This window comes from Myxine glutinosa, chromosome 2 (assembly GCF_964187855.1).
Source record: "Myxine glutinosa chromosome 2, kmMyxGlut1.1, whole genome shotgun sequence".
Lineage (NCBI taxonomy): Eukaryota > Metazoa > Chordata > Myxini > Myxiniformes > Myxinidae > Myxine > Myxine glutinosa.
In genome coordinates this window covers 54,908,906-54,930,105 of record NC_136262.1, presented here as the reverse complement: position 1 = coordinate 54,930,105, position 21,200 = coordinate 54,908,906, and the positions used below count along the sequence as shown (strand labels likewise).

Genomic DNA, 21,200 nt, shown 5'->3' with positions numbered 1-21,200 from the left:
GGCACCCTTGCACTTTTTAAAAATAACTCACACTTTTCTCTAAAAATAAGTTGAAATTGACAAAAGTGTTTGGTCTCCACAATTCTTTATTTCACTGTTAATATTGCAGAACCTTTGTTTTTGATTCAGAACTTAATATATCCTTTTAAATCAGAAAATAAAAAGAAATGGCATTGACAAAATTATTGACACCCTAGACTTAATATTTGGTAGCAGAGCCTTTGGAATAAATAACTGCAGTCAAGCGCTTCCTATAGCCATGAATGAGCTTCCTACACCTCTCTACTGGAAGTTTGTTCCACTCTTTTTGTGCAAACTGCTCCAGTTCTCCCAGATTTGAAGGGTGCATTCTCCCAACTGCTGTTTTCAGATCTCCACACAGGTGTTCAATGGGATTTAGATCTGGACTCATTGCTGGCCACTTCAGAACAGTCCAGCGCTTTGTCTTGAACCATTCCTGGGTGCTTTTTGAAGTGTGTTTGGGGTCATTGTCCTGCTGCAAGACCCATGACCTTCGACGGAGACCCAGCTTTCTGATACTGGGTTCAACATTGCGCTCCAAAATGCCTTGGTAATCTCCTGATTTCATGATGCCATGCACACATTCAAGGCACCCAGTGCCAAAGGCAGCACAGCAACCCCAAAATTTCAGCAACCCCAAAATTTCACTGAACCTCCTCCATGTTTGACTGTAGGGAAGGTGTTCTTTTCTTTGAAGGCTTCATTTTGTTTTCTGTAAACATAGAGATGATGTGTTTTACCAAAAAGCTCCAATTTGGTCTCATCTGTCCACAGGACATTCTCCCAGAGGGATTTCGGCTTGTTCAGGTGTGTTTTGGCAAACTCCAGTCGGGCTTTCTTAGCAGTGAGGTCCTCCTGGGTCTCCTACCATAGAACCGACTTTCATTGAGTTGGCAAGGGATGGTGCCAGTTGAAACTGTCGTACCTTGTGTCTGAAGATTAGCTTGAATCTGTTTGGCAGTTGATCGAAGTGCTTTCTCCACCATTCAAACAATCCTTCGCTGCAATCTTCGATCAAGTTTTCTCTTGCGGCCACATCCAGGGAGATCGGCTACAGTGCCATGAGCCTTACATTTCCTGATAACATTGCGTATGGTGGACACAGTAACATCAAGGTCTCTGGAGATGGACTTGTAACCTTGAGATTGTCCATGCTTAGCTATAATCTTGTGTCTGACCTCCTCAGACAATTCTCTGGTTTTCTTTCTTTTCTCCATGCTTACACACAGTGCCACAAAACAGCAGAATCACTCCTTTTCACTATTCAAACTGGTTGAATGAGTGATTTTTATATTGCAGGCACCTGCAACTCACCACAGGTGAGTTCATTTCCAAAGTAAAGGAGAATCACCTGCTTGAAATCTAATTATTTATAACAACTTCTAAAAGGTGCTAATAATATTGTCCGGGCCATTTTAGGATTTCTGTGCGGACTAAGCTAAGATTTAGGATTATTTCAGCTTTTTTTTTGTTTTGTTCCACTGCAAACCAAAGAAATACATATGTAGATACCAAAATATTTTTTAATTTCAACAATTTTCTGGAAGAAATGGTGCATTATTTGAAAAAAGTGCAAGAGTGCCAATATTTTTGCCCACGACTGTAAATATCTCAAGCAAATCAAAAATTGGTAATTAGAAAGAGCTCTATATTTTAAAGTTTATAGCTAACTAAAGTGATTATTCCTGTGCTTAAGGGTGTAGTACTGGTGAACAGGTGATTTTTTTTTTGTTTGTTTAGCTGAACAGTTTCCTTATAGTCTTATAAACAAGAATCATGCTATTAGAGGTCATAGAAGTACCCCTAATTATTGAAAAATTCAAATTTCAATTCAATTCAATATAATATTTTGCATGAAATTTGTTATAACTTGGGAAATGCATAATTCTTTTGGGCTGAAATTTGGACAGGATATTCAGAATATCACTTCCTTTAAAATGATGAAGGCTTTTGTTTATAGGAGTAGCCATTGTGGATTTATTGAAGGACAACCAAGTTTTATCTGGTAATTGGCATAATTAGCTAATTAGTGAACATTTGACATAATTTCACAAAATCCTCTCATCAGGTAGTAAACACATGTATAATACATGTACCAAGTTTTGTGTGAAAAGAATGATAGGTGACATAGAAGATAGAAGTAGAAATGTGTTCTTTGTTTTTCCTTGTTTTTTATTGACGGTCTAATTTATGCAAATTATATGCATGTAATATGACAAAGAAGCGTTGAAACTGGTCTGAGTTAAAGCCAAGATTATATCTTTCAAGAAAAACTGAAAATTAGATATTAACTTGACTTTGTTTTTGTGTAAAGGCCTCTCAAAGGTACCTATGTAGTTTTCTCAATTTTTCAACAGTACTACACCCTTAAAAGAAAAACGGGGGGTTCTTGTACCGTCTGTCTGTCCATCCGTCACACTATCTCCTCCTAAATCCTTGATAGTTATGATCACCACATGGCAAGAAGGTGCAAGAGCAGTGTCATTTTTGGCCCTACCTCTTGGGGCGGGGTGAATGGGTCACACATATAAGACGAGTGGGGCATGCTTGCACACTGCAAGCAACTACTCGGGTGCATCCTACATGCAGATTTCGGAAATACAAGCTGTATATATTTGATAATGTGGATTGTATGAGAGCTTCATATATTTGATGAAGTATATTGTGCTTGCATTCTGTAAGCAGCTAAATAATTTAAGTAAATCAAGAATTGGTGATTAGAATGAGCTCTTTATTGAAAAGTTTACAGCTATAGTAGTTTTAATGTAAATACGGCAAAAATTATAAAATAAGATGCGGAGGAGGCTTGTGTTGGCATTGCCTAGTAACCAATTTAAGTGTAAGCTCCATTATCTTGGGTCACGTGACTTACACTCAGCAGATCAAGTCTGCACTGACCTACTTTAATTTACGGATATTTTTGTTTACAGTGAGGGTGTAGCGAGTGCAGGCAGTGGTGAGGTTGTAGCGAGTGCAGGCAGTGGTGAGGTTGTAGCGAGTGCAGGCAGTGGCGAGGGTGTAACAAATGTAGGCAGGGGTGAGGGTGTGGCAAGTTCAGGCAGTGGTGAGGCTATAGTGAATGCAGGCAGTGGTTAGGGTGTAGCGAATGTAGGCAGTCGTGAATGTAGGCAGTGGTGAGGTTGTAGCAAGTGCAGGCAATGGTGAGGGTGTAGCAAGTGCAGGCACTGGTGAGGTTGTAGCAATTGTCGGCAGTGGTGAGGGTGTAGCAAATGTAGGCAGTGGTGAGAGTGTAACAAGTGCAGGCAGTGGTAAGGGTGTAGCTAATGCAGTCAGTGGTGAGGGTGTAGCTAATGCAGGTAGTGGTGAGGGTATAGGGAATGTAGGCAGTGGTGAGTGTCCAGCAAGTGCAGGCAGTGGTGAGGGTATAGTGAGTGCAGGCAGTGCTGAGGCCATTGGGCGTGCAGGCAGTGTAGCGTGGGTTAAGGAATGCAGGCAGTGGTGAGGGTATACCAAGGGCAGGCAGTGGTGATGGTAAAGTGAGTGCAGGCAGTGCTGAGGGCATAGCGAGTGCAGGCAGTGGTATGGATGTAGTGAATTCAGGAAGTGGTGTGGGTGTAGGGAATGCAGGCAGTGGTGAGGGTGTCGTGAATGTAGGCAGTGGTGAGGCTGTAGTGAATGTAGGCAGTGGTGAGGTTGTAGCAAGTGCAGGCAGTGGTGAGGGTGTAGAAAATGTAGGCAGTGGTGAGGTTGTAGCGAATGTAGGCAGTGGTGAGGGTATAGTGAGTGCAGGCAGTGCTGAGGGCATAGCGAGTGCAGGCAGTGGTATGGATGTCGTGAGTGAAGAAAGTAGTGTGGGTGTAGGGAATGTATGCAGTGGTGAGGGTGTACCAAGGGCAGGCAGTAGTGAGGGGATAGTGCGTTCAGGCAGTGGTTAGGGTGCAGCAATAGAGATAGGTAGGAATGAAGCAGGGATACAGTTTTTATTAGTGCTTAAATTATTAAATATGTAGAATCTTCATTCCACAAAAAGGATCAGAGACAAGAGCTATGTGCAGTTTTGAAGGAGCACGAGTTAGGGACATTGAAGAAAGGTTAAATGACATCGAATCGGGTGATGTTGGATGGTGTTGGTTGTGGTACTCCAAGTAGCAAATGTAGGGAATGTTTACTTGGAGGATTTGAATAATGTGTACAGAATATTGGCTAAGTGACTGAAAGCAAAGAGTTGTGAAGTCATGTTTTCTGGTGTTTTCCCCAAGATTGGGATATCAAATCGACTTTATTAAGCAGAGTGATAGATGTAAACCAATGGCTGGAAGAATGGTGTGAGGAAGAAGGTTTTGCATTGAAGAAGTGTGAATCATTTTGGGGCAAAGGAAGTGTTTCCAGAAGGTTGTCCATATACTAATTATAAAGGGAGCAGCAAGATTTGCAGTGGGAATTGAGGAGGGAATTCATACTTTTAGGTTAGAGGAGGGTGGAGAGACTACACAGGAAGGAACCAATGATGTAATTGTGATTAGTAAGCCCAGCCCAGAAAATCAATTTCAGGAAGGGAAAAGTTAAACATATTCTATACCAATGCCAGGAGTTTAAATAATAAGATGGAGGAGATTGAGGCCAAAGTAGAGTACGGTATAGTTGCAGTAAGCAAGACATGGTTTAAGGAGGAGAGTAAATGAAGGTCAGGATTGGAAGGCTACAAGGTGTATTGATGTGATAGAAAGGAGAGAATAAGATGAGGTGTCACAATCTGGGTAAAGGAGAGGATTGCATCGAGAGAAAGGGATTGCAAACCTTAAGGAGGGAATTAATTTGGAGGATTCTGTATGGGTAGAGATCAGAGATTGTAAAAAAAAAGTAGTAAGATACTGGTCGGATGCTTTTATAGGGATCCTGGTGTGAAGGAAGAGGAGGAAGGAAGAGTACATGAAGAATTCAGAAGGCATATGGTAAGGGAAGAGGATGGATTTTGGGGGATTTCAACTTTCCATGGATATATTAGGTCCAGAAACAGAAGGCAGAGCAAATGAGGATTTCCTCAATCTAGTCCAGGATTGCCTTTTTAACCCAATTTGTAGATGGGTCCACTCGGGGGAGTTTCGTGTTAGACCTTATTTTAAGTAACAATCCCAATATGGTGGAGGACATGGGCGTATGAGAGCATTTAGGATTAAGTGACCATCATATAGAGCGAGAAGGCAAGAAAGCCAAAAGAGAGAATGAGAAGGACAGGGCAAAGAATATTTTTCTGATTGGATGGATAAGGCAATGGCAGTGGACATAATATATCTAGACTTTGAGAAGACATTTAATAGGGTACCACATCGGAGGTTGTTAGCCAAGATGAGGGCTTGCGGAGTGGCTGGTCAGGTAACTAATTGGATTGGAAACTGGATTAGTGATAGGAAACAAAAGGTGGCTGTGAGTGGGAGGATGTCTTGCTGGGAGGATGTAAGTGGTGGGGTACCTCAGGGCAGGGATCAGGACTCGGTACCATTATTATTCATCAACGATTTGGATAGTGGGGTGAAGAGTAAGCTTTCAAATTTGCAGATGACACTAAGCTTGGAGGTAAGGTAGCTAGCAGGGGGGAGGGGGATAGAGGTGGGGAAGGAGGGTGATCAGATTCAGGAAAGTATTGATACCTTCATAGATTGGGCAAAAGATTGACAGATGCAATTTAACATAAAGAAATGTGATGTGCATGCAGCATGTCATGGGTAAGAATAATGAAATAGATTACATGATGCAATTTTGGAGCGTTTCACACAGGAAAAAGGATCTGGGGCGGTCGTAGATATGGGAGGTAAGCAGACAAGACAATGCCAGGCAGCTATAGGTTAAGCATGGGTTTAGGTTATATTCGTGGGCGATAAAGTATAAATCAGAGGTAGTTTTAACACTTAACAGGAATTAAGTGAGGCCTCATCTTGAACATTGTGTGCAGTTTTGGTTACCATATCTGAGGAAGGACATCGTCGACTAGATGGATTTATGAAAAAAGGCCATGTATAAGCTTATAGGTGCATTTTTTGGTAAAAGTTGGGAACCTCACTTTTTAACATAATTAGAGTATGCTGAATTCGATTAACCCGGTTCTCAAGCCGAATTTTGAGGGTTTTTTTGACTTTTGAATAAACTGATGAACTTGGGCATTGGTGAACTCACAGAGGAGACAATCAAATCTGCAGAAGCGTTCGTCTGCAGAATATATAATGTGCACAGAACAACCTCTGTTGATTCAGCACGACATATGTTGTTCTCCAAGACTGGTAAACCAGAAGCAATGTCACCGACAAGTGAAGCTCTTCATTTCCATTTGATGCGAGTACACTATCAAGCCATGGTATGGAGAAATGCTCATTGTGCCATACCTGACCTTCCTGCACCTGTGGAAATGGGATGGAAACGTGGTTATTCAGGACTAGAGCCTATTCTGATGACACTGAGTCCAATCTCAGAAAGTTTCCTCGAGATGATTTGTTGTGCATGCCAGAAGCAATGCAAGACTCAACGCTGCAAATGTCGCTATTCAGAGTTGAGGTGCACATCAATGTGTACCTGTCAGCAATAGAGTGATGATCAGACCTCTTGTATGAATTTGATGTAGTTTGGCAAAACAACATGTGTGACATTCCTGAATGTTTGTGCTTCATGGCCATGTATACTTAATTTTAGAATAAATGGTTGTATGAAACATTGTCTTATTAAAACCATTTCCCATTTTATAGTGTCCAATTTCAATATCAGTTTGAATGTCTCTTTCAATACGTCGCCAACCATAATATAGACTAGACTGATTTATGAAAAAGGCAATGTATAAGCTTCTTGGTGCATTTTGGGGTAAAAGTTGTAAAGTTAAAGTAAAAGAGCTGCCTGTATATACATGATATATAAATGCTTGTTCAAAGAAATTGTCCAAAAATGGCAATTTGGTGGCCATTTTGTTTATGCTAATTAGCAGGTCAAAAACTCAAAATCTGGCTTGGGAACTGGGTTAATCAAATTCAGCATACCCTAATTATATTAAAAAGTGAGGTTCCCAACTTTTACCCAAAAATGCACCGAACATTCACATTTCTCAGAAATCCGTCTGGTCTATAGCTGCCACAGAGAGGGTTCAGCATTGAGTTACTAGATTGATTCAGGGCCTAGCTAGATTCAGCTATGAGGAGCGGCTGAAGAAGACAGTGCTTTATACATTAAAAAGGAGGCAATTACCAGATCTGATAGTGTTTTTGTATACAGTATATAGTTGAGGCTTGAGGAAGAGCTAGTACACCGAATGGATCAGGAAGTAACAGACATAAACAAGACGCAAAACACGCATGCATGGGGTGGACAACATGGACACAGGACGCATGGGGCAGACAACATGGACTAGATGGATACAGAAGGAAACTCTAAGGAGGGAAAACTGCAAAATTGGAAGGAGGAGGGACTTTAAGAGGGATTAACGAGGGTAGAAAGGATCATAGTTTTGGACTGGGGATGATCAGATATGGTAGTGAACAGGTGGCTTGAAGACCTGGAGGAAGGAATGAGATTGAAGAGGATGGGGTGGTTGATTCCACAGGTGGGAAAAATAGGATGAAATGAGTGGAGGTGAGCAGCGATTCTGGATTTAGGCAGTATCACCAAAGTAGATAGGAGTGTTTGCCAGACGGTTCTTTCAGAGAGGGATAGTGAGTGTGAGATTTGTCTGGATTGTAGACCCTCACATCACCCGCTCGCTATGCACAAGGAATCCCAAGGAGGTCATGTCTGCACCGCCTACTCAAGCGCTTGTAGACCCTCACATCACCCGCTCGCTATGCACAAGGAATCCCGAGGAGGTCATGTCTGCACCGCCTGCTCAAGCACTTGTAGACCCTCACATCACCCGCTCGCTATGCACAAGGAATCCCGAGGAGGTCATGTCCGCACCGCCTGCTCAAGCGCTCGTAGACCCTCACATCACCCGCTCGCTATGCACAAGGAATCCCGAGGAGGTCATGTCTGCACTTGGCATGGGGGCGGTGTACTTTGAATGTATCTGTACTTGTTTGTTGTACACCGCACCTTTGTCTTTCCGTCGCGGTCCCCCTGTGCTGTCTTTCCCTCAAAGAATTGGACCCTCACGGTCCCCCTGTGCTGTGCAGCCCCTGTGCTGTCTTTCCCTCGCGGTCCCCCTGTGCTGTCTTTCCCTCACGGTCCCCCTGTGCTGTCTTTCCCTTGCGGTCCCCCTGTGCTGTCTTTCCCTCGCGGTCCCCCTGTGCTGTCTTTCCCTCGCGGTCCCCCTGTGCTGTCTTTCCCTCGCGGTCCCCCTGTGCTGTCTTTCCCTCGCGGTCCCCCTGTGCTGTCTTTCCCTCACGGTCCCCCTGTGCTGTCTTTCCCTCACGGTCCCCCTGTGCTGACTTTCCCTCACGGTACCCCTGTGCTGTCTTTCCCTCACGGTCCCCCTGTGCTGTCTTTCCCTCACGGTCCCCCTGTGCTGACTTTCCCTCACGGTACCCCTGTGCTGTCTTTCCCTCACGGTCCCCCTGTGCTGCCTTTCCCTCACGGTCCCCGTGTACTGTCTTTCCCTCGCGGTCCCCCTGTGCTGTCTTTCCCTCGCGGTCCCCCTGTGCTGTCTTTCCCTCGCGGTCCCCCTGTGCTGTCTTTCCCTCGCGGTCCCCCTGTGCTGTCTTTCCCTCACGGTCCCCCTGTGCTGTCTTTCCCTCACGGTCCCCCTGTGCTGACTTTCCCTCACGGTACCCCTGTGCTGTCTTTCCCTCACGGTCCCCCTGTGCTGTCTTTCCCTCACGGTCCCCCTGTGCTGACTTTCCCTCACGGTACCCCTGTGCTGTCTTTCCCTCACGGTCCCCGTGTACTGTCTTTCCCTCGCGGTCCCCCTGTGCTGTCTTTCCCTCGTGGTCCCCCTGTACTGTCTTTCCCTCACGGTCCCCCTGTGCTGTCTTTCCCTCGCGGTCCCCCTGTGCTGTCTTTCCCTCGCGGTTGTCAGCTCTTTCACGAGCCTCGATTCAGTATACAAAAAAAAAAAAAAAATTGAAAGACATATTCCAAGTGTTTGAACAGCTTGTGATATTTTTTGAGGTCTGAAGAGAGGGAGGAGGCTGCAGCCTGCCGATCTGAAGGATGAGGGATGTCATGGCAGATGCTGGATACATCAGCAAATAGATCAATAGGATTTTCCAGAGTCAAGGAGATCATTGATGAAGATCAGGAATAGGATTGGCCCAGAACATTTCCTTGGGGCATTCCAGCATTGACAGGGAGAGGAGATGAAAAGATTCTGTTGAGAGCCACATGTTGGCTACGAGATTAAAGGAAGTCAGTAAGTCATGTGTGGAGTTGACCTTGGATGCTAAAGGCAGGACATTTTCGAGAGCAAGGCAGGATGCCAGAAAGCATGACATATGTCCAGAGAGATGGCCCTCATTTCATGTCTGACATTGAACGCCTCCATCCATTGTTGAGGGGGAGTAGAAGGAGAGTAGAAGCAGCACGTCCAAGGTTGAGTAACCTGTTCTGAAACCAAATTAGTGATCTGAGATGCGGTTGTTAGAGAAAAGGAAGAATTTCATATCAACTGCAATGATGGATTCCATCACCTTGCTGATTATTGAAAGTAAGCTGTTAAGTCTGTAGTTGAGGGGATCAGTTTTTGCACCTTTTTAATATAATGCAGGGATGGTGGCAGATTTCCAAGCAGATGGAAGATGAGCCAGTTCAAATGACTAGGTATAAAGAGCAGAGAGAGGATGCGAAAGAGCAGTAGAGCAGGCTTTTGAGACATGTGAGCTGATGCCGTCCGGTCCAGTAGCAGAGTCAGAGTTGAGGGTTGAAGGAACCTTCTTGACATTCTCGTTTGAGTGTGTAGGGTGCGGGTGAATGTTTGAGTTTGTGGGGTGTAGATGAAGCTTTGAGTGTGTGGGGGAAGGTTTTAGAGGGAGAGGTGAGCAGGAAGCGTTTAGTGGATGGGCTGAGAGTGAGTGATGCAGAAGGGGGAAGGGGGACATGAAGCTTTGAGTGGGTCGGGTGAGGATGGGTACTTTTCCTGATTCTATATTCCCAACTTTGCCAAACGGAGATAAAGATCATGGGATGGGGAATTAGAAAGCTTGTTGAACACATGGAGAAATGCTATGCTGTATGAGTGGGAGTGAAGGAAGTAGGGAGGGGGGAAGGTTTGTGGATGAGGCACGGAGCAGACAAACACCTCATAAAAATAATTTTATGGAAGAGGAAGAATAAGAGACATATATCGTGGTGGAGAAGAAGAAAATGTGCACAAAACATGTGTACAAAACAAATAGCACAAAACAACGAGTTAATTAACATGAAATATTGCACGAGACTTAACAGCAACAAATTAACGAACTAGAACGGCACTCGGTAGAGCGCATACATCCACCACACTGAACAGTTTATGTTTTGTAACCCACTGATAAGCCGGATCTGGATCTGGACCTGCACCAAAACCTATCAACTTGCTCTCATCAACGAACCAACTCTTCCACCTAGTTTTGTCATAACTCGTCCACAACTTTTTGAAATATCATGCTATATATCATTTTTTTGCCCCATCTCTCAATGGTGAATAATCACTTTTAAACTTTTTGAGATATCGTGTGACAAGTCGCTTTTGGCCCTATCTCTTAATGGTGAAGAGCCAAGCAAAGAATTACAGTATCTGGATCCAGATCTGCACCAAAATCGAATAATTTCATCCTTGTCACACACACAAGCACTCCACCAAATTTCGTCCGAATCCTTCCACAACATTTTAAGATGACCTGTTCACAGACAGAGATGCAGACAAACAGACAGACAAGGGTGAAAACGTAACCTCTGTCCACCATGACACAACACAAAACACGACAAATCCAGTTCGGAAAACTCAGCTTTGGTGAGGTGTAACCGAGCAGCTCAAATTTCACCATGCACGCATGAAGAACCCAAAGCGGATGTCAAATTTTCAAAGATATTTAAGAGATGTTTAAGATCATGAAGTGTAAGGACAAGATATGTGCAGTGGAGTTTTCAGCACAGTGGACAGACAGTATTAGGACCAGGGGCTATAGCCCTTTGGAGAGTTAGGTAAAGCAAGGAACTTTCACTCAGAGAGTAGTTAATGCATGGAATGGCCTCCATGAAAAGGTGATGGCAGCAAAAACAGTAGATAAGTTTAAATTGGAATTAGGTAGGTACCTGGAAGCATTGGAGATAGAGGGGTGCAGGGATATTGGCAGGACTTGTGGGCAACTTGAATATTGATGGGTGATTGTGTACATGTGTTGTGATGTCAATGAGAGGGTCTCATCAAGGGATCAAGGGACCTAAAACCACTTTCGCCAACCCCCAACTCCCTCAAAAAAAAAAAAAAACACAAAATAAAAAAATTCTTTTTACATTTTTATTTTTAACACCCATGTCATATCCCTGATCCTGCCACACTTTTCACATCCCCACTCCTCCCCCGTTCCCCCAATGAAATTAAGTTGTTTTGATGGATAAAAGGATTTATTTAATCTGGTGTTGGTGGCACAGGCATGGCCTCCTCTGGCGTCTAATTTCTTCTCATTCCTTGATATAACGTTACTGCATGAAATAGGTTCGCAATGTTATTACATGAAAGAGGCCAGCAGCATTATTGCTTTAAATAAGCTAGCAATATTATTACTTGAAATAGGCTAGCAATGCTATTGCTTAAACTCGGCTAGCAATATTATTTGAAATACGTTAGCAGCATTGTTGATTGAAATAGGCCAGAAACATTATTGCTTGAAATAGGCTAGCAACGTTATTGCTTAAACTCGGCTAGCAATATTATTTGAAATACATTAGCAGCATTGGTTGATTGAAATAGGCCAGAAACATTATTGCTTGAAATAGGCCAGCAACCTTATTGCTTAAACACGGCTAGCAATATTATTTGAAATACGTTAGCAGCATTGTTGATTGAAATAGGCCAGAAACATTATTGCTTGAAATAGGCCAGCAACGTTATTGCTTAAACTCGGCTCGCAATATTATTTGAAATACGTTAGCAGCATTGTTGATTGAAATAGGCCAGAAACATTATTGCTTGAAATAGGCCAGCAACGTTATTTCCTAAACCGGCTAGCAATATGATTTGAAATACGTTAGCAGCATTGTTGATTGAAATAGGCCAGAAACATTATTGCTTGAAATAGGCTAGCAATATTATTACTTGAAATACGTTAGCAGCATTATTGCTTGAAATAGGCCAGCAACGTTATTGCTTAAACACAGCTGGCAATATTATTACTTGAAATAGGCTAGAGACATTATTGCTTGAAATAGATGAGCAATATTATTACTTGAAATAGGTGAGCAATATTATTGCTTGAAATAAATGAGCAATATTATTACTTGAAATAGGCTAGAAACATTATTGTTTGAAATAAGTTAGCAGCGTTAATGCTTGAACTAGGCTAGCAACATTATTAGTTAAACTAGACGAGCACATTATTGCTTAAACTCGGCCAGAAAAATTATTTGAAATACGTTAGCAGCATTGTTGATTGAAATAGGCCAGCAACATTACTGCTTGAAATAATAGGCCAGCAGCGTTATTGCTTAAACTCGGCTAGCAATATTATTACTTGAAATAGGCAAGGAACATTATTGTTTGAAATAAGTTAGCAGCGGTATTGCTTGAACTCGGCTAGCAACATTATTGCTTGAACTCAGCTAGCAATGTTATTGCTTAAACTCGAGTAGCAGTGTAATTGCTTGAACTCGGCTAGCAATGTTATTGCTACAAGTCGGCTGGTAGCATTATTGCTTGAAACAGGCTAGCAATGGTATTACTTGAAATATGCTGGCAATGTTATTACTTCAAATAGGCTAGCAATGTTATTACTTGAAATAGGCTGGCAATGTTATTACTTCCAATAGGCTAGCAATGTTATTAACTTTAAATATGCTAGCAATGTTATTACTTCAAATAGGCTGGCAATGTTATAACTTGAAATGGGCTGGCAATGTTATTACTTGAAATAGGCTGGGAATGTTATTACTTGAAATAGGCTAGCACTGCTATTACTTGAAATAGGCGAGCAATGTTATTACTTGAAATAGGCTGGCAATGTTATTACTTCAAATAGGCCAGCAATGTTATTACTTGAAATATGCTAGCAATGTTATTACTTCAAATAGGCTGGCAATGTTATTACTTCAAATAGGCTAGCAATGTTATTACTTGAAATAGGCTGGGAATGTTATTACTTGAAATAGGCGAGCAATGCTATTACTTGAAATAGGCGAGCAATGTTATTACTTGAAATAGGCTGGCAATGTTATTACTTCAAATAGGCTAGCAATGTTATTACTTGAAATAGGCTGGGAATGTTATTTCTTGAAATAGGCTAGCAATGTTATTACTTGAAATAGGCTAGCAATGTTATTACTTGAAATAGGCTAGCAATGTTATTACTTGAAACAGGCCAGTTATTGTTTGAACTGGGCTAATATCATTGGTAGATATTATATGAATGGAATAACTGAAGCTATCAAGAGAAAAACAATATTCTGATATATTATTCTTTAAAAAACAAATCAAAATAAAAATTATCTTTGGAGATCAAAGGATGTTTCATGTCAATGACATAATGTAACCTCGGCCATGCGGATAGTCTTTTGGCGCATCCTTGTCCTGGTGAGACAGAAAGCTTTGGGTCAAAGCCAGGCTATGTTTGGAGTCTTGGCTGGGGCGCACATCAGAAATCTCGTTGTGAGACCCAGGGCTGCCGTTTTCCTCTTCAGGACAGAGGTAAACATCTATGGCACCCCTCGAGCTTAGGAGATTCATCTGCAGGCTCTAGAGTAGATGGGGAAAATTTGAATTAGTCTTCACTTGCAAGGCACGGCTCACACATTAAAAAGAGATGGAGATCGATTTAAAATCAACAGTGAGGATAATCAATAAAACAATTACAAACCCATACACGGACCCATCAAGCTCAGCAAACAAATGACAATCAACAGAAGATGATGAAAAAATAAAGCAGGAAAGAAAGACAAACAACCAGGTTGCAATGTGAAAGCAACATCACGAGGCACATTCCGTGGGAAAGTGCAAGATGGTACCCCAACCATACGCAGGTAAAATCACCAGATTTGGTTTCATTCCTGTAAGTGTTCCAATCTGAATATCTGGAATCCAAATTAAAATCCCTTCCACCATAAGAGTTTCTCCATTGTCTACAAATGTCTGTCTAATTCAAGTAAAAGTACATTGATTTCTTCAAATAATGTCTTTTGTCCTTTCATGTACAAGGTCCTCAATTAGGCTTAGGTTTCTTCCTATCTGACCATATGGGTTGCTATTACTAACTGACAAAACAACGTTTCTTGTTTTCCTCGTCTCCACAATGGCTTCAGCTGCGTCTCCAGCTCTTTTGTCCTCAAATGATGTGCTCCCAAATTTGCTCCTATTTTCTTAAAAGATTTTCAACCTCTCCTACTGAATCTATATTTACCCAACCTCCTAAAAGTCTGCCCTGTCCCAAAGAAGGACGACATATCCGATCCCTCAAATTACTGTCCAATTGCCATGAATGCCAATATCTCCAAAGTCTCATCAATAAACAACTTTTAACTCATCTCAAAACCTGCTCTTTCAATAGCCACCTCCACTGGTGACCTCCTCGCTTACGTTGGCAAAAAAATTTCTTCAGCTCTCGAGCACATCGGAAAAGTGGTGTTGTTGCACTGGACATCAGCAATGCCTTTGACAGTCTGGCACAAAACGCTCCTAAAAAAAGCTCTCCATGTGTGGGATTCAGCCTCGGCTCATGTCGTGGTTTTCCAGCTTCCTCGTTGGGCAAACCATCTCAATCTGTGTTGATGGTGCTCGGCTAGCAGCATTATTGCTGCTGTGGGATCTTTAATCTTTAACGATCCTGTAGGATATTTAACGTCCACCAAAGACCAATGCTAGCAGATGGGTCCTCCGGAATGTACGTGCCTTCGATGGAGGGCGCACCAATTGATGTATTTACTCTGCCTGCAAAAACCAGGATGGCAGTTTATAGCTTGGCTGGGATTCAAACCTAGTAGTACGGCGGATAAGCTCTCATATTATAACAATTGTGTATTTTATGAGAAAAGCATGAAATTTCTAACATAGTTAGTGCATACCATAAGGTTTATTTTCAGATGTGGAGGGGAGTCAGATTTGACCTCTGAGGACTGTGAGAGGTCAAATCCAAAATGGCCGCCAGTCCACTGGGTCTAATGTTCAATCGTGATTAATTTTGGAACCAAACAGTTCTGTCACAAACTTGGTGTACTGCTCCTCACCAAGGGTCTCAATCCTTCTCACAGTTTCATCCACTTGGGTGTCCATGATGTCCCTTGTGTCAATGACTAGTAGGTCTTGGCTGTGTTCTATAAATGGATTCCCCATCTCTTCCAGCACTGTCACAAGTGCCTTAACGTCCTTCAGGAATACTGATTGCACTCCAGGTTGCTGGTCATGGTGATGGTGTCCTGTGTCACCAGCACCATCCTGTTGCTTTATGGCCTGTTCCTCAAACTCTGCAGTGCTCCTGGCAATTTCTGGCCCTGCTACCATCCAGTGTCTGAGTGCTCCTGGATTGCCAGTCAGTCCAATAGTCCCACCAGAACCTTTCACCATTGCATTGTTCTGCTCATGGGACTGGTCAAGTGCCATGGCAGAGAACTTGTTGCTGGTTTTGTGCACCACAAAATTTCCAGACTTGAATTCTGCTAGGACATCTGGGTGTTTTTCAGCAAGAGTCGTCATGTCACGGATGTGTACGGGAAACCATCTGGAGTAGTGCGTGTGATCTAGGGCAAACATCCAGGGCTTGATCTGCGTCAGGGATTACACGTACAGCTTGAAGTTACCTTCACGAAGTGACCTGATGTACCGCAGCAAGAGAAGCTCCAATGACAGGGCTTTAAGCCAGTAGTCAAAGTGGACACTGGCCTTTGCTTGCTGTATGCACCACTCCTCAAAAGGCGGAGTATCTGGTTGCATTGGATGTATCATTGGATGTGCAGTCTTCACTGTAAGCTTGTTGGAGGAGTGTATAAAGGCTTGCAGCTGTGACCTGCTGTGCATGGCGGGTCTTGGTGACATGGCTGGCATGTATGAAGGAATTTGCTGTTCCGGAACTTGCAATGTCAGCCTGTACTAGGGCGTTCGTCCAGCCACTGTCTTCCAGCCAGTCTCCCAGCAACTTCAACGTGGCCATCTCGATGTGTGATCCCAAATGAATGGGCATCCCCAATTTAGTTGGAAATGACTCCTATAATGTTTTTCTACACTATTTGGTTCCAAAATTAAGCACGTTTGAACATTAGACCCGGTGGACTGGTGGCCATTTTGGATTTGACCTCTCACGGTCCTCAGAGGTCAAATCTGACTTCCCTCCACATCTTAAAATAAACCTTATGGTATGCACTAACGATGTTAGAAATTTCATGCTTTTCTCATAAAATGCACAATTGTTGTTATCCGCTGTACTATAGGTGAAACAGTTCAGAGGTGTGCACATATACCACTAAGCTATCCTGTCAGTCCAATGTTTGATCAATTAAGAGTGCTCTAATATTAAAATGTATGCAAGATAACAATCATGAAGACAATATAATCCAAATTTGACATTCAGTCACAACTTCCAAAAGCCCAAACTTCTTCAGAAGAATGGTCTGCCTCACAAATTCTTCTGTGATCCACCTTCTCTGGTACTCTTCTTTCTCTTTGGCAGAGTTCTCCTCTGGGCCGTCCCGCTAACAGCTTCTATTGAGACTTCCAGCTCGACAGCACACTGTGCCACGATGGCTGGTGCACACTGGCCAGAGACAGATCGTAATGGTCTTTCGCAAACGTGTGATATGCTTTTTGTGACAGGAATTCCTCACCTGGCCACACCCACAAACAAGAGGTGGTTACACCGACAATATTACTGTGACTATCCTGTCTGTACATTCCATACGCTGCATCCCTAGTGTCACGCGTAACAAATTACTTATTCTGACAGGTCCCCGTTACATGGCAATCTAACCTATTCAAAACACACGGACCATGTTACACTTAACACAGTCTAGCTATGAGCCCCCCACCCTCTTCCACATAACAATATGTAACCCATCCACATTCTCTCAATACTTTGTGTTCATTGAAGGTGCTGGAAAGTAGCAATCTCATCTCATACATATGAAGATGGGAGGTAGCCATCCAAGTTGCTGTGTAAACAAGACCCTGAACTCCAGTAATACATTATTACCCTTGCCAGAGGAGAGGGTATTGCATTTGAGTCCGTTTGTCTCTTTGTTTGTTTGTCCGCACAGAATAAATATGATTTTCTCTGCAACCGTTGGTCTGATTGACAGGAAATTTTCACCATAGGTGCAACTCCACCTGTATAATTTTTTAATGATAATTATGACGTCATAGGTCACGTGGTTCGGCCGCCATCTTGGAAAATCGAAAAACTTTGCACCTCCATATCTCCGAAAGTGCTGAATAGAAAAATTGAGACATGGCTCATTGCAAAGAACTCTCCATGGGGAATAAAATATGTTAATGATGATGTCATATGTGCCTCCATTATGACGTCATAATTCGACAAGTACAAAACTTCATCCGATAAAGATGAAATTTCTTGAGCATAATCTATGAATAAAATAGTTTCGAAAAAAAGAATGATGCCGTCATCGGTCACCATATTTGTTTAAACACAAAAGCCTTAATTAAAAACCACAGAAAATACATCCTGGCGAGGGTTTGCATTCTCTGGTTGCTCTTTTTCTTGTTCTATATGTAAAAACAGAGGCACCCATGATCACATCTGTCTCTCCTGAATTCTGTGGAATCTACAGCTCTCAACATTATTTGAATCTCCCTTGAGGAGGCGAAAGCATAAGATTTCTAGCTTTCACATTTCAGACAGGTGGGTGGTCTATCTGTTTTCTACTGTCTATTCTCCAATATCACCCTCTCCACTCACTCGATCATCCAACCATCCCTATATAGTCCAAGATGTACACGTTCTTCCAGTGACTGCACATCTCAACTCTTTGCCATCACTTCTCCCGTCTATGCAACTGCCTTTGAGAGGCCGCTCCTTCCCAATCTTCACTCTAGGGTTTCAAGCAGGCAGCGCACTGGTGAGGGTTTGTAAGGCCGGCAGTTCAATTTTGGCCCAGGCCAAGTCAAAGCAAAGACTTCAAAAATGGTACAAGCTGCTTCCTCGCTTGGTGCTCAGGATTTAGAGGATAAAGCATGGACGGTTGGCATCCTACGAAGGAGGAGGGAGGATTTATGTAATTCTGATTGTGGAGAAGAAAAAAAAAAGGCTCTTGGGTGATATTGAAAAGCACACACATGCACGCACACCTCTACATCAATCATACAGAGATGGCAAAATGCTATCCAGCCAACCATGGACCAAACGATGGCAGCATGCACAAAATAAATGCACGAAAACCAGGAACATCCAGAGGTTGTGGATTTTCTACCAAATGGTACAATTCCATATATAAACATGTAAATTGGATTTTGCAGTTGAGGGGCTTTGAAAAGTCAGTTTCATTTGAAAAGTGGTACACAGGGTCACAATGCTACCCTTGAATAAAGCACAAGCCTTCATTTTTGAAGGCGATTGCAGAACGAAAGAGGAAACTCAGCCTAAGCGGAAACATAGAAGGTGTGATGCAATTGTAAGTGGAATCATTCCACACCAGACCTGTTGCCATTCTCAACTGATGAACTCTCTCCTTAAAAGTACCTGACATGCCTATGCACACTTCCTCAGCAACACAACAACAACATGCATTTTAAGGCCATTTTCCCTGCTAGAGCGGAGGTTAGCCAAGTTAGGTTAGCCTTCCTCAGCACTTCCCATTTAAAATATGCCATAAGAGTGAAGTGCACAATGCGATATTGACTTCTTCGTTCCACTCACAATCTCTTGGAATATGGGATCATTGCACATGCCTGGAATACTCAGTCTAATTCATCATTCCATCTCTGCCATACAAATATTTATTTAATATGTGAACATATCATTGATAAGCAGCCATGCCAAGTTTGTGATGTGTCCTTATTTGTAAAGGGCAGCGAGGGAGGACAGGATGCGGTGTGACCGTAATAATGGTGAAAGGACTTGGATGACCTTTATCTTCAGTCGTAAACTTCTGTAGACTAACTCAGTCAAATTTTTACATGTAGAACCCATGCCACCACTTACTGCAAAGAGATAAGCAAAGCAATATGAACCTCCTCCCATACCTGGTTGGAGTTGCAGGGAACCTCGAGTCGGGTTTCAGGGGGTGCCTTTACTACCAACACGGTCTGCTTCCGAAAGCTGTTCAGGCTGCGGATGTCATGGTATGTCACATAGGCTAGCGTGGTCCATCATTAAGGAAATGACACCACGGAAGGAGATAAAACCGGTACTTTCTCTCAACACCTGCTCAAAGCATTCATTCCCTGTGCAGCCCCTCTCCAAACCACACACAACAACAACAACACAACATGCATTTCAAGGCCATTTTCCCTGCTAGAGCGGGGGTTAGCCGTGCGGTCCCCATGACAATCTTCTCCATCTTGCCCTATTTTCTGCATCTCTCATTGTTAACCCCCTTGCCCGCATTTCTTCTTCCACCATCTTTAGCCAAGTCTTTCTCAGTCTTCCCGTCCTCTACTTCCTTCTACATTCATTTCCATCACTCTTCTCAACCAGTCACTTTCATCCTTCCTCAACACATGACCAAACCATCTCAACCTGTTTCTCTTCACACCATCCATCACAGGCTCTATTCCCATCATCTTTCGCAATTCATCATTTGTCTTCCTCTCTCTCAACGATACTCCGCACATCCATCGAACCATTCGCATTTCCACCTAAACCACACACAAACACAGAATAACTGCAACAGCAAACAAACATCCAATGTTGCTGACAAATACACAAGTGAAGTTGAGCTGTGTTAAGGACCCTGCTCAGGAGCAATTTTACGATGTGAGCAGGTGAAGGATATCCAAGTTCAGTGTAGTGCTCAGTAAGGTTTTGCAGCTCTGCTGAAGCGGCAGATATCAGCTCATCCAGATGTTTCTCTTTGCAGGCCAATTCAGTCAGATCAGCCTGGAGGAAGGGGCTCTGCGTCCACCCTGCTTCCCCATCCAGCGGGATGCCCAACCTTGCAGTACAAAAGAAAAACGACAACAATTCAGCAATCAAACCAGACAACGTAACACTTTCACATCAATGTGAACGAGCCGTTTGCAGTCAAAATAAAAATGCAAGTCAAATCCAGGACCATTATACAGTGCATTCAGAAAGTATTCAGACCCCTTCACTTTTTTCACATTTTGTTATGTTGCAGCCTTATGCTGAAATCGTTTAAATTCATTTTTTCCCTCATCAATCTACACTCAATACCCCATAATGACAAAGAGAAAACAGGATTTTAGAAAGTTTTGCAAATTTATTCAAAAGAAAAAACTGAAATATCACATTGACATAAGTATTCAGACCCTTTGCTATGACACTTGAAATTTAGCTCAGGTGCCTCCCATTTCTCTTGATCATCTTTGACATGTTTCTACACCTTGATTGGAGTCCACCTGTGGTAAATTCAATTGATTGGACATGAGTTGGAAAGGCACACACCTGTCTATATAAGGTCTCACAGCTGACAATGCATATCAGAGCAAAAACCAAGCCATGAGGTCGAAGGAACTGCCTGCAGAGCTCAGAGACAGGATTGTGTCGAGGCACAGATCTGGGGAAGCCTACAAAAAAAGATTCGGCTGTATTGAAGGTTCCCAAGAGCACAGTGGCCTCCATAATTCTTAAATGGAAGAGGTTTGGAACAACCAGGACTCTTCCTAGAGCTGGCCGCCCGGCCAAACTGAGCAATCGGGGGAGAAGGGCCTTGGTAATAGAGGTGACCAAGAACCCGATGGTCACTCTGGCTGAGCTCCAGAGATCCTGTGTGGAGATGGGAGAAACTTCCAGAAGGACAACCATCACTGCAACACTCCACCGATCTGGGCTTTATGGCAGAATGGCAAGACGGAAGCCTCTCCTCAGTGAAAGACTGTTTATTCTATGTTCCTTAGGCTTTAGGAACACATCAAGAACATTGTTGTTTACAGCTGTAGCAAAAATAAACTCAGGAGTACAACATGTTAATGATGAGCCAAATGGCGTCTTCATCTCCTTGTT

The 21,200-nt window shown here is 42.9% G+C and overlaps 1 protein-coding gene across 2 annotated transcripts in view; it reads right to left on the bottom strand.

The window, feature by feature from the left end:
* The window catches only part of LOC137421787 (transcription factor E2F2), a 91,694-nt gene that overhangs the window by 19,680 nt on the left and 50,814 nt on the right, over nt 1-21,200 (bottom strand). Inside the window, exons 4-7 of one of the 2 annotated variants that reach the window (XR_013622670.1) lie at nt 20,011-20,169; nt 19,259-19,376; nt 13,326-13,813; nt 11,392-13,116 (exon numbers count right to left, since the gene is read on the bottom strand). Coding sequence is in view for 1 of the 2 variants with exons in the window: in XM_068108186.2 (XP_067964287.1) it covers nt 13,612-13,813; nt 19,259-19,376; nt 20,011-20,169 (479 nt within the window). In the remaining variant the exon portion in view is untranslated. Of the gene's footprint in view, nt 1-11,391; nt 13,117-13,325; nt 13,814-19,258; nt 19,377-20,010; nt 20,170-21,200 lie in introns of those variants that run through there. The other variant, XM_068108186.2, reaches the window with a different exon arrangement.